Here is a 14217-nt window from a genome sequence, read left to right on the forward strand (position 1 = left end):
TATTTATTTTTTTATCGAAACTTAAAAGTAAAAAAAATATCCTGTAATACAAGTTCGTATTATATTTTATATATGAATTCAAATAGGCAATCAACAACTATTTATTTAATTTTAAAATCTGAAAAAAATCCCTACTTAATTATAATTTGAATACTTCAAATGAATAATTTTGAAGGATTTATTAATTTACTTTTAATAATTTAAACAAGAGAAACTATTTCAAAGCTTCACCAAAGACATTTTTACAAAATTATAAACGCATTGCAGATTTAAAGCATTTTGAAACATTAGACAATTTTATCAAGGGAAGTGTTCCCCTAAAATGAAAATTGATCTTATGTCAAGTGACTAATTTATGTTAAATTATTCTAATTTCATCTGTATAAACGCATTTAAAAATACAACTTAAGATACCTGTAAAGGAGCTGTAAGCCCTATTCATCAACTTAAATCTTTTTTATTAGATCGAGAGCTTATAGGTTAATCTAAATTGATGTCTTAATTCCCTGAGAGGCTTAGCAGTGAAAGGAGCGTTAAGATTAAGTGACAATAAACCAGTTTATTTTTAGACATAAGAAATTAACGACGAGGCTAAAGAAGGATAAGAATTTACTAGAATTTCCCATGAGAAAACTCATCTTGCAAGCGTAGAAAACATACTTTTAGCTAATTGATCCAAGATGCGTGTTTTGCTTACTTCACTGTTTTTGGAGAAAGAATTCCTCTTAAGATGTTACTTAAAGAAAACTTATTGAAAGAAAAAGATTATCATTTTGTATATCAACAATTTCATGCTTTCAAGAAATTTTAAATTGAATATATCAATGTTGTTAAAAAGTTGCTTGAAAATGGAGTGCATTTTCTGAGAGTAGAATGTATCTCGCTTAAAAAAGAAAACTGTTAGAACTGCTATTATTTTTCAGTGCAGATTTTAAATAAATTGCTCTGTATTCCAATCTTTTAAGTAAGATAACACTTTTAAATTTTATGGAAAATTCTAAAAGAAAACCTTTTTTCAATCTACAACTAAGAGTGAATTATTTAAAAGAACATTTGTGAATTTTTGCGTTCAATTTTTTTATAATGGTGATGAATACTGCTATGAATTGTATTCTGAGAGTAGAAAGTATCTCGCTTAAAAAAGAAAACTGTTAGAACAGCTATTATTTTTCAGTGCAGATTTTAAATAAATTGCTCTGTATTCCAATCTTTTAAGTAAGATAACACTTTTAAATTTTATGGAAAATTCTAAAAGAAAACCTTTTTTCAATCTACAACTAAGAGCGAATTATTTAAAAGAACATTTGGGAATTTTTGCGTTCAATTTTTTTATAATGGTGATGAATACTGCTATGAATTGTATTCTGAGAGTAGAAAGTATCTCGCTTAAAAAAGAAAACTGTTAGAACAGCTATTATTTTTCAGTGTAGATTTTAAATAAATTGCTCTGTATTCCAATCTTTTAAGTAAGATAACACTTTTAAATTTTATGGAAAATTCTAAAAGAAAACCTTTTTTCAATCTACAACTAAGAGTGAATTATTTAAAAGAACATTTGTGAATTTTTGCGTTCAATTTTTTTATAATGGTGATGAATACTGCTATGAATTGCCAATTGAATTTTTTTATCAAATTCAAAATATATATTATAAATAAAAATTTAGAATTTTGAAACTCGCAAATCAGTTAGACATTTATCCAGCAACGACTTTTTATCTAAACAAATTTTTTTCATGAAGTCGATTTGTTTCACATTAATAAACATTTTCATGTAAAATAAATTCGAAATTTTGAATAAAATTAACATAGCCAAAAACAGTAAATTGATTTTAGTTAATCAACTTTCTATTTTAAAATGAATCATGGTCAGATGATGAGTATGACATTTGAGCTTGCTAATCTCCCTCACAGCTGCCACAGAAACCTGATGATATTGGATCAAATAACACATATTTAATACGCACCTGATTCATTATAAGATGGAATTTCATAAGCATTTCCGTTTCAAATCCGGTGTCCTCGAACGAAACTGCTCATACTTTACCACAAATAAATGTGACTGTTTTCAAAGGAAAATTATATTCCAATAAAAGAAATTAACTCATGTAGAACATCTGAAAATTGATCTGTGGAGGGATATCAAAATATAAATACTGTTATGAAGCAAATTAAAAATGTTTTAATAACATTCATTGGTGAATTGATTATTCATTTAAAATATTGTTACGTAGATATTATTAATTGATAATCAATTCGCCCAGGAACTAAATTGCTTAACCTTCATTTACGTGGAAGTTTCGTAAGAAAAGGGAGCATTATATAAAGATAGAATCTATTCATTCATATACTTATAAGAAAATCAATAATTTTAGAATTATATACAAAACGCATCACCATGATTCTTGTTAAATTGCTTGATTAATTCATAAATAAAAATGAATTAATTAGGCTGAAAATATCTTGGTACTTGAGACCAGTAAAACTGTTCTATTGCGTATCATGTAAAATCGAGTGTTAGATTAGCTACATCAACAACAACAGAAAGTTTTATTAAATAATCCAAGATGTAAGAACTGTTGGGAAAAATTTGCTGTGCTAAATAAATTGAGTGTAGTATATCTAACGATTAATTTTATATTGCTCTTGAAAAGAGTTAAGACGATATTTTACTTGATTTTGACATATTCTAAAATAGAGCAAGACATCTAATAAAATCGCTAATATTTATGCCCTTAAAAATAGATTGGTACATTGCTGTATATCTTTGAAAAAAAAATTCAACTTATCCACATTGAATAAACAGATAACTTTCAGATAATTGAGCGAAGTTCATCTCTGACAAATCATGCAGATATAGCAGATTATTTCATATCGACTGGTTCTTAAAATTTCCAACAATAACAGGAAAATATAAAACTAATTTGGACACAAAAAATAAGAATGCAGTGAGTATGAAATCTGAAAAATAAATACATAAATCTAAAAATAATTTTTGAACCATCTAAGTAAGATTATAAGAAAAACAAATCTAATAAAAAAATTATTATCAATAAAATATAATTAATAATGATAATAATAGATGTAGCCGATATGGCAATGTATAATATCGTTTAACCCTTTAAAAGGCCATTTTTTTCTAGTCATGTTACGTTAAAATATTTTTAGGTTTGAAATTAGAATAAGAAAATGGATTCATTTAACTTATTAGATAAATTTAGTTTGATTAATTAATTAATTTGGTTAATTAATAATTAAGTAACAAATCAAGACACATCATTTTGTGTAAGATAAAGAATTGAAGCATCTAAATTTCTGTCTTTGTAAAAAAAATTGTCAGAACTCATGCCAACCTACATAATTTCATACAAATATTGATAAATTTGGTGGGAAGCATACCTCCTACGGCCATAGAAAGGGTTAAGGTATCAAATTAAGATGCAACTTAGTGTTAATATGAATTTTAGCATATTTCGTCTGAGATTCATTGATATTTTATTCTTAAGTCTTATTCTGCACATTTTGCTAACTCCCCATAATTCTATAAGTTTTAAAAAGATTTTAATCAATTTTTTAAGCAGTCATTTAAGAAATGATTGAGATCATTATTTACATCGCCGTAGTATAGTAAATTTTTAAGAAAATGGTAGAGAAAATGACAGGAATCTATAATTTTAGTCTGTTTTTAAGTAGTCATTTAAGAAATGATTGATATCTTCATTATTTCCATCGCCGTAGTATAGTAAAGTTTTTAAAAAAATGGGGCAGAAAATGACAGGAATCTATCATTTTTTCTTGAATTTTCTTACATGTTACATGTACATTAATAAAAACAATCAATTGTTTCAAAAAATAAAATGAAGCTTTGAACTGCAATTGATCGACAAATTGTGAATCAATGTAAAAAAATTATGTATTGTTGGATTCTTAAAAATTTTTATCTTTTTTAAAATGAAAAATTTAAAATTACTATAATTCACATGATTGCAATTTGCTGAGAAAGTTGCAGAAGGAATGATTTAGTTGAAATCTTTTACGGTTTGATTCATACATCTTAATTTCATCACATTCTAAGAAATAATTTTCTATAAAAATCATATTAAATCAAAACTGAATATTTCGGTGGAATTTTGGCAATTTGATATAAATAAAATAATTATTAATATTCAATATGGATATTAACTTTTCATAAACAATAGTCATAGCTTTTCTTCATGGATATCAAATAAACAAAACGTCAGTGGGAGAGATCTCATTAAATTTCCCCGCATATTCTCTAATAAAAGTATTATACCACGCATAAAACTGCGGACATTTGGCAAGACTATAAACCCACAAAATGCTCAGATATTATTTTCAGAATAGTGTATATTAGAGTTATATGCAACGAAGAAATCCAAATATTATTTTTGTCGCCTGTTGACCGATTAACAGAGAATAACAAATGAAATCACTAGGTCACCAAACACCAATGAAATCACTATAGCAAATACTATTTATTTAAGCAATTGACTTTATATGCATGTGAAAGTTCAGACGGATAGACAGTCAATTCTCTAAGATTAGACGCCAAATTCGAACGAGGTTCCAGAATTCGTACATAACTACATTTTCGATATTAAATATGTGTATCATATTCATCTAATTCATTTTATTAATTTAATTTATTTCATTACCGTTTTCATTGCTGACAATAGCAAAGCAGCAGCACTTCTGAATTGAATTCGTGTAAAATTTGAATACAAATTTGGTATAATGCCCATGTACCAGATTTTGTTCGCACCGTCTTAGTGGCAAAAATGTAGTATTAAGGGACATCTCAAACGTGAAGGTTTATACAAATCTTGAGTTCGAATTTATTTTGATAATCATAATAATTTCTCTTTGTATGCTTAATTTATGGGAAAATAAAAAGCGGATTTTTTTTAATGTGAAATTCTCTGTACCTTGTGCTGAGCTAAATATCTATTCTCTTACCCGACATTTATAGATAAAAATATGGGGACTTATAAATTTATAAATTTATGTGGGCATTACCAATTTATGCATTTACTTATTGTTATTTAAAAACAATATATATAAAGGCTCAACTGCATCTGAGATAAATTTATAAAAAATAAAATTTATAAATATATTAAAATATATTAATGAGGATAGTCTATAATATTCAATGATATTAAGAAGTAGAATTTTTGTAATTCTAAAGCAAGTTAAAGAAAATTGTGGACATTCATACTTGCAAACGAAAAAAAGATTATAGAAAGCTAAGAAACAACCGAAAGATATGGAATAAGAAATGTATTTTACTCCGTGTCTCTTAATTTAAAGTACAGTACCGATTCTTTAAAATCAAGTTTGTCCCGCGTCAGATTTCTACTCGGCATTTCGTTTAGAAATGAAAATTCAATTACTTGAGATGTTGGATTCCAGAAAATTTCGGAACGAATAGAAGAAAATAAGTACATTATTTTTTCACGCGAAAGTGAGCAAAAAAATAACAAAACGAAATTCTTTTCAATCAAAAAGTACAGGAACAAAAATTGTTCGCAAATTTCCGGCACTCGCAAAGATAAAGTCAACGTAAAAAAAAAGCTCCGAAAAGTTGTGGGAAGAGAAAATTCGAAATGAATTGTGAAAGCAACTCCATGAAAGAGTCCTTAATGATGCCACTCACTATTTCTCTGAAATGAAACTCTGAAGAGAATACTAAATTCTCTTTCTACTTTTAAGAAGACGAAAAATATTTCAGGAAAGAGATTTGATTATTCCTCTTTTATTTGCTTCTTGGAGTTAAAAAAAAGAACAGAATAACTTAAGAATGTCAATCCCGTTTTGAGCTGAGAAATATAAGGCACTTCCGGGTTCTGTAATGTTATTACATGAATTCAGAATTCTTGGAAATAGACACAAAAAAATGAAGTAGAATTTATTTCTTCTCAACTACAATGTAATATTTTTTTATGTTTCACATGTAATCTAATAATATTACAAAACTTGATTTCATGCTTTTGGCATTAAATGATCTCAAATAATTTTTATATCTTTGTATTAATAAAATGAATAATGGAACCTGACTAGAATATTGATTCCCGAGATTTTAGATATTTATTACTGAAAGAAATTCTTAGCATAAGTTTCGCCTCTAATCAGATCCTAAATGACGGAAATTGTCTTGCGAAATGCGGGAGGTTAGATAACAAAATAGAATAGCTTGGAGAAGCGCACAATATCCGGAACTAACCTGAACAACGGAAGTCTTGTAGGTATACTCTAAAGTAATGGTTAAAAGTTTTTGATACGTGCAACGAAAATGAAACACAAAACTAATACTGCTGCTGAATATACAGGAACAGTATCGATTATCTTGTTCTAAAAAATTCCCTAGTTTTGCTTAAATATAATAATAAATGTCACCCTACAACTCAACAGTTCAAATTCAGCAACCCCAAGAATAGGCCCAGGGCTATGTTGAGTTGAATCATTGAGAATTTTCCAATGATATAAAGATATGCCGTGAGATTAGCAAAGTGGATTTGATTATGTGGCCTCAATTCTGAAATTATTCAGTTTGGACAAACTGCTTGGAGTTACGACGAAAGATTTCTTTCACCGAAAACTTTGTTTCACTATTCAATGTCGCTGAATTTTGGAGTTAATAAATCAGACCAAAAAAAAATCAGTAAATGAGTTTGGAAAAATAATTACTTTCCTTATAATTACTTACCTTATGTTTTTAAAAGCAATTACTGCTGAGTAGAAATTCTTTCGATTTATTTTAATAGTAAATCTTAATCATGAGAGGAAATTCTCCTCCCTTTGAAATCAAATTAAATTCTTAGTATAAATTTGCAAAATTTAATTTTATTAAAAGGATAATTCTAAGCAGATTTAGAGGTTCACCATGCTCGTTACTGAGCAGAACGCCTATTAGAACTCCTACACCATAAAAGTTTTTTTTAGCGGATTTTTATAAAAGAATGTTCGAACCATTTTTTTTTTTCTTAAAGGCGAAAGGGCTAAAAAATTTTACAACTTCTTTTGTTTGAAATGAATTGCCTTTTTAAATATATTTTTATTAGCACCAATTTATATGTTAATATCATGTACTATTATTAACAACCAGACATATTTTTTTTTATTTTATGTGTTAGAGAACAAGTTAAACACTAGATATTTCATGAAAAATTTTCGTCTATATTTATTAACCGCTAATCTGAAGCTTTCAATAAGAAAATGAAATATCCTAATAATAAAACGAACAGCATTATTAACATTAAGCAGGTGACTACTCAGAAAATAACAAGTTCATTTTGTTTAAATTCAATTATTTCATTTCATTTTCAATTATTATTAATATTTAATGACACTTCATTTGTGCTTTGCAAAGGTAATTGAGATACCTGCCACGAATTCGTTAAGAATTCAAAGAAAACGCACCTCCTTCTTACAGAATGTGGTAAAGTCAATGGATTGCAGGGGTTAGTGATAGGAGGAAAGGAGGCGAAACAAGGAGCCTGGCCTTGGATGGTAAGTCCCTCTAATTAAAAAAATATATTTTGTTTAAGTATTTCTTGTCCATAGGAAGCACCTCGTCATTGAGGATGAGAAGCTGCCAGCATGAGGATTGGTTCTAGCCGTCCTTGTGGTTACACGAAAATGTGGAGGTCTGGCTCCTCCCATCGATGACGGGACGTACTTCCTTATGAAAGGATTGTACCGTGGCCGGGGATGGCACTTAGGACTCAACTACAGTTCCGGCCTGTGTTGCTGCTGCATCGTTTATTCTCATTTTTCATCATTTTTACTCAACTTTCAAATGTGTGTAGAACATTGGAACAATTTTTCACGTTTGTTTATCATCTCGATTGATTTGTTTCATAATTTCTTAAAATTGACTGCAAATGAAGATTAAACTATGAATATTAAAATTGTTAATTATTCTACGAAAAGAACATATTTTAGTTCCCTAACTATTTATTTGAAAAGAATTAACACTTGTCAGCAAGCTGGGAATTTGAAATATATTTTTTTCTGTCTGGATTAAATATGAAGTAATTATAAATAAAGTGGTCTTACTCAGACTTATAAAGAAATAATTTTGTTTGATGTATTTTCTTGAAACTTGATACATTCGTTATTTGGACCATTAGAAAAAACGCATGCAATAAAAATTAATACTTGCAATATTAAAAAGATGATAAAAAGGTGGTGCATAAAGAGAAAAAATGCAGAAATTTGGAACACAAAACTTTATTTTATCATATTATTTGTTCAATGTGCATTAGATTTGCATCAATCTTATATTCAGAATTTGTTCAACAGCAGGACGAAGTATCTTCTGAAGAATCGCCGAAACGTGGGGTGTTATTTTTGCTTTCATTCCTAACCGAGTCTAAGCTTTTTTAGAAGACATGAGCTTCCAGGAATAGCCAGAAACGCATTTTATTTATGTTAGAAAAGATAACTTAAATATCATTTTTTTGGCTGTAATATTTTCAATTTTTATAGTAAAAAAATGCCAAAGCTTCGCTTAATTTTAAATTAATTAAAATTCTAAATAAATGTTTAAAAAAACCCGCAGAGATGTATATTTCTACACTACAAAATATATATGTGTCAGTTTTGGTAGCTCTGGTTAAATGGGCAAATACACAAACATGTATCATTAATATCAAGGTGGGTTTACACCCGACCAATTATTATTGTATTTTTTTCTACTGCTCATACGTTTGTAGAATTTGACGGATTTTTGGAGTGAAAAAATTGATAACTTATCATATATTATTTCCGACATTTTTTACTCTTTGTTCTTTCTGAAACTAGGTTTTTTTTTCTTCATTTTTTTGCCATTTCTTTTCTACAGTTTTCCAAATATGGGTATTTTGATCTTTTTTTTATTTTACCATGTTTTTTTGTGTAAATATTCATCATTTTAATATAATACGCAATGAAAAAGAAAAATTCAGGGACACTGCAAAAATTTTCTCAAACTCCTGTTATGCGAACGTTTTTATAATTTTGCAATAGCCTTTCTATGATAAATCTACATAATATGAATTTATCGGCAATTTACGACCTATTAATATTGAATTGCTGCATTTACTATCTTATTTATTTCAATATTGGATAAGTCTGGAGCTTTCCACATACAAAATGCAATTGCATCATGTTGACGGTGATTTCAGAAAATAAGTCTTCGTTTATTTTTTGTTTTGAAAGAGAATGAAACATTCACGAGAGACAGTCGAACTGAGTCCCAAATCAAATACTTTTTTAAATTAAAAAAATTATAGTGATACTATCTAAGCCATTTTCGAAAAACTGGCTGTTAAAACTAAAAAAAAATGTTTTTAGACAGGTTTCTTGACCATAAAATTTAAGAATTCCATTTCAGAATTGATTTCAGTTGCTTTAAATTATGAATTTATTTTGTTATTTTAAATGCTATTGTAATATTTGAATCACTTCATAATTTCAAATCGTTTTCTGACTTCAAAGATTCTTCATTTTTGCATGTGAGCATTTTTTCTCCTGGTAAATTTGATTTTATTTTCTTGAAAATCTTTAATATGTTAAGTGTTCCTCAAACCAAGCATATTTCCCTCAATCTAGTTGAATTTATTCCATATTTTCAGTTTTTTTTAATTTTGGATTCCGTTCGTTAACTTAAAAACTGGTTGTAAAAATGTTTTTAGACAGGTTTCCCAACCCGAAAACCATAAGGGATTCCATTTTAGAATTGATTTCATTGCTTTAAATTATGAATTCATCTTGTTACGGGAAATTTGAATGTAATTGACGAATCACTTCATAATTTCAAATTTCAAAGAATCATTTTTGCATGTAAACTTTTTTTTACCTTCTGATAAATTTTATTTTCTTGAAAACCTTTAATATATTAAGCGTTTCTCAAACCAGGCATATTTCCCGCCGTTTAATTGAATTTATTTCATACTTTCTGTTTTTCTTAATTTTGGATTCCGGAAATTCTTCAATGTCTGTATTTTTTTGCAGGTGGCAATTTTTATGCGAGACCGATATGGAATATTTACTCATAAATGTACAGGTGCCATGATTACCAGAAAGCATGTGCTATCCGCTGCTCACTGCTTCAAAAGAAAAGAGTATGTTTCAAATATAATCATATTTATAGAATATCATAAAATTCATATTACTATTTCAACTGCTCACCAAATGTGCCTAAAGAAAATTGGAAATCGTAATTAAAAGAAAGCAAACTCAAACTCCATGGTTTGATTTAAGACAAGTTATCGGTTCAAAGAAAACTCGAAAAGCTATTAAAATTACTACACCTCGCTGTCTCATAAAATCTGCTTTGTAACAAAACTTAAATCATCCTCAAAATAAATAATTTTTTTGAATGTCAAATTATTAAAATTGTCTATAGAATTCACAAATAAAAAAAATGTCAGAATATTAAAACTTTTCTCTAAGTATAATAGTAAGCTAACTTTCGAAAAATTGAGGATACTCAAATAAATTTCATTCAAAATATCTATCTTTGTATTCATTATTACTACCTCCAATAGCTGTTATGACTTTAACAGATAATTTACAGCAAATATCTTCTTATTTCCTATTTCAGGAGGCATTATTTTTCTTATGGTTGTACATTTGTAGGCAATTAAATAAGAATGACATTCAATAGTATTTTTCTATGAAATTCAGCTTCACCCATTAAATTTATATCATTAACCTTTGCTAACCATTAAAAATTTATTCATGTTTAGGTTTATTTGAACAATGATAAATCAGTTAACTTTAAAAAAAAACCCTGTCCCCATTGCTAGATGACAAAATAAAATTGGGATTTCGCTTCCAGTAGTGGTGCAGACCAAGACGGAGAAAAAATATTTTTAACACTGATCGGGGTTACAGACGATGTTGGACGACTATATATATATTGATACCCTTTTGTTGAAATAAAATTACCAAAATGTGTCGTCTATCTGTTTTACGATGAGTTAAAATCCAAAATGATCAGTAATTGGAAGAATAACACTAGGAATTATAAGATGCATATTTAAAACAAACAAATGAAAAAAAATTAACAATATTAATTATTTATAATAATTTAAATTATTTTAAAATGTCCTTTAAAAATAAAATTTACCAGAAAAGAAAATATAAACAAAACCAAATACCTTTAAAACTGACATGAGTTTTTTTCTTTTTTAGTCCGTCTCTATATGTAGCAAGGATAGGACACGTCTATCAGAATCTAGCTTATGAGTACGGTATCAGTCAGATACATGTTCCTAATACTTACAGCCGTAACCAATATTATGACGATATAGCTGTCCTGACTTTGTCGAGAGAGATAAATTCTAAGAATGTCAGTCCTATCTGCTTGCCTTTGAGTTCTGAATTCGTAAATTTGGAGGGAACCGGTACCACAGCTGCTGGTTGGGGATCTACAAAACCAGGTAAGTATCTTTTATTTGTCAATAAATTAAAAAAAAGTATTCAGTACCTTTATTAAAATTCAGCTATTTGACAGAAAATTTGCCCTGTGGGATTTTGATTGCGTGTGAGATTTCAAACCAGAAATGTTTAATGCTTGCTGATATATGACAGTATAAAGCTGGAAAGGTATAATATCTTTCAAAATGAATTACTTGCAATGATGCACGAAGGAGAAACACACTTTGCAGATTTTTCCCCGTCTTAAAAATTTTTAAGAATATACTATTGATAAAATAATCACCTTACTTCACTCTCTTCATATGTGAAGAAAAAATAAAAACTTGGATAGACAAAAAAAAAAAAAAAAATCATCGCTACATGTCAAAGTTATATAATATATTAAAGTCAGAGTTATATTCAGAAAAAGAAGGTCAATGTGTAATAACAGGGTTATTTGTTATACACTGTTTTTTATATTTAGATAACGTTAAAATTATTTTTTTATTACTTTATATAGACGGTCCTGCAAGTCGTTTGTTAATGGAGCTCCCTGCCATTCCTGTTATATCTAACCAGAAATGTAACGCTATATTGACTGAAAAAGTGCTAGACTTTCGACAACAGTTCCCAAGAGGAATTACAGATGGATTTGTATGCGCAGGATTTTTGGAAGGTGGTAGAGACACTTGTGGGGTAATTATTACATTATTTTTTCATTAACATTATTTTTTCTTATTAATAAACATTAGCATAAATTATTAATCAAAGAAATGCATAAGAACGAAACATTTGGTTTTAACCAATCAGAAGGATTAAAAAAAGGCTCTGAGTCTAGTGAAGGAAGGATTTTCATTTTGGGGAAAAACCGTCTCTTCAGTTAAATGACCTTATTCGGAATTTCCAAACTGGATTTTTAATCTGCGTCAAATTTTGGTAGGATCACGACAAGAAATGGAATATTTATATCTTTTCACAATTTGCAAAACTGCAATATGTGCTTAAAAGCTTTATCAAACTACTTATCAGAAACGCGACAAAAAAAATGTGCAATACGCAAACAAGTGACTCATGTCGAATAACAAGAAATAAAGAAACAAAACAAGCTTTTTTTAAAACATGTAGGTGTATTTAAAGATCCAGCTTGCATACAAATCATATGTTGCATTGCCTTTGCATGCAATATATCAGACCCGAACTACCTAATGTTTTTCGTTTTGGGACAATTATAGTGCTTGCTTGTTTATGCAATGACAAGATCGAATATTCATGGTTCGAAAGCCATGCTTTGTATTTGGTGCGATGAACTTGAACTTAGTGTTATAGTATAAAATCTGCTTCAATTGAATGAAGAAGGCTATTAAACCAACTGATGCATTTGAACCATGCATTGAAGGGTCACATTTCGAGCAAACACGTGGTGAAATTTTTGAACGGGACATCGCTCGATCACATATTGATCCGCTAGTTAAAAAAATAGAAACTCTGAAATAAGAAAATTTATCACACCCGCCAATGCACCAGATATTGCTTTATCGGATAACTACTTTTTTCTATCCATAAAACATACCCCTGTGAAGTAATACTTCCAAACTTCCGAATGATATAAGAAAAATGGATCTATTGGGGAATACTGTTTTCGATATGGTATCCATATAACATCAGAAAGATAAAAGAATAGTTAGCGATAAACAATACTTTGAAAAATAATAACATAAACAATTTTTGACAAGTAAGCATTTAATTTGCAAAAAATTCCTTCAAAATTAATTCACAGTCATAGTAAGTAATTCTGTATCAAAAGAAATAATTTCAATTTGGGTAATTTTAAACCTGCAAAAATATTACAAAATTAATATATTTGTTTCAAATATATGGAAAATTAGTTTCACATTAGATTTTAATACAGAATGAATATTTCTAACCTTTTTTAAAACTATATTTTACAGTTCCTTAATTTCTTATTTAAATTTGAAAAAGTTACTAATGAATGCTGCTGCTATTTTTTCACAGCTTGAGACTAATATCATAAAATATTTATAAATTTCTGAGCAATAACTCAAATATTGAGAAAATTTGTTTTGAACGCTTGCAACATAAATCAGCTCTAGGAAAGTAATTGGAAGGGAAATAATCAAAGAAAAGTCAGTTCTGTATTCCTTCTCATGAGTTTATTATCCAATATGCGTTCTCACTAGGGGATCCTTTGTTGCTTGTAAGTGTCAAATATCATGAAGGATCGTTTATTCCTTAGCATTAGGTGGGGTTGCTCTTCGGCGACTCCATCAAGTTTCACGCATGGCCTCTGTCTAGGTAGGGGTATTGTTTGCTTTCCACCTTAAGAGACTTTAGTAAAATAGAAAAGGGCTCGGTATATTTAATTCGATTTTTTCTTTGACAAGAATTTAATATTTTCTTTTATTCATCTTGCAGGGTGATTCCGGGGGACCTCTGATGGATCTTCAAGGTGATCATTTGTATGTCGTTGGAGTGGTTTCATTTGGAGTGGATTGCGCCAAACCAGGTTTTCCGGGAGGTTACACAAGAGTGTCCAAATATCTGAAATGGATTCACCAAATCATTAGATCATGATTGCTCAAGTATTTTTAGGATACGTTGCTTTCAGAATCACTGGATTTTATTTCAAAATTTATTTATGATCCATCTATTTATTGAGAAAGAAAAACCATTTTATCATCATTTGTATAGATATATTTGCAGAATAAAATTATATATGCATTATTTCATTGTCCCCTTTCAATGTTTAAATTGGAATTTCATTTTTAAAAACTAAAA

The 14217-nt window shown here is 28.6% G+C and overlaps 1 protein-coding gene across 1 annotated transcript in view; it reads left to right on the forward strand.

The window, feature by feature from the left end:
* The window catches only part of LOC129962177 (clotting factor B-like), a 91009-nt gene extending 76996 nt beyond the window's left edge, over window positions 1–14013 (forward strand). Inside the window, exons 3-7 of the mRNA XM_056075916.1 lie at window positions 7448–7524; window positions 10012–10121; window positions 11197–11444; window positions 11942–12117; window positions 13855–14013. Coding sequence (XP_055931891.1) covers window positions 7448–7524; window positions 10012–10121; window positions 11197–11444; window positions 11942–12117; window positions 13855–14013 — 770 coding nt within the window. The remainder of the gene's footprint in view (window positions 1–7447; window positions 7525–10011; window positions 10122–11196; window positions 11445–11941; window positions 12118–13854) is intronic.
* The last annotated feature ends 204 nt before the right edge of the window (window positions 14014–14217 follow it).

This window comes from Argiope bruennichi, chromosome 2, assembly GCF_947563725.1.
Source record: "Argiope bruennichi chromosome 2, qqArgBrue1.1, whole genome shotgun sequence".
NCBI classification, from domain to species: Eukaryota; Metazoa; Arthropoda; class Arachnida; order Araneae; family Araneidae; genus Argiope; species Argiope bruennichi.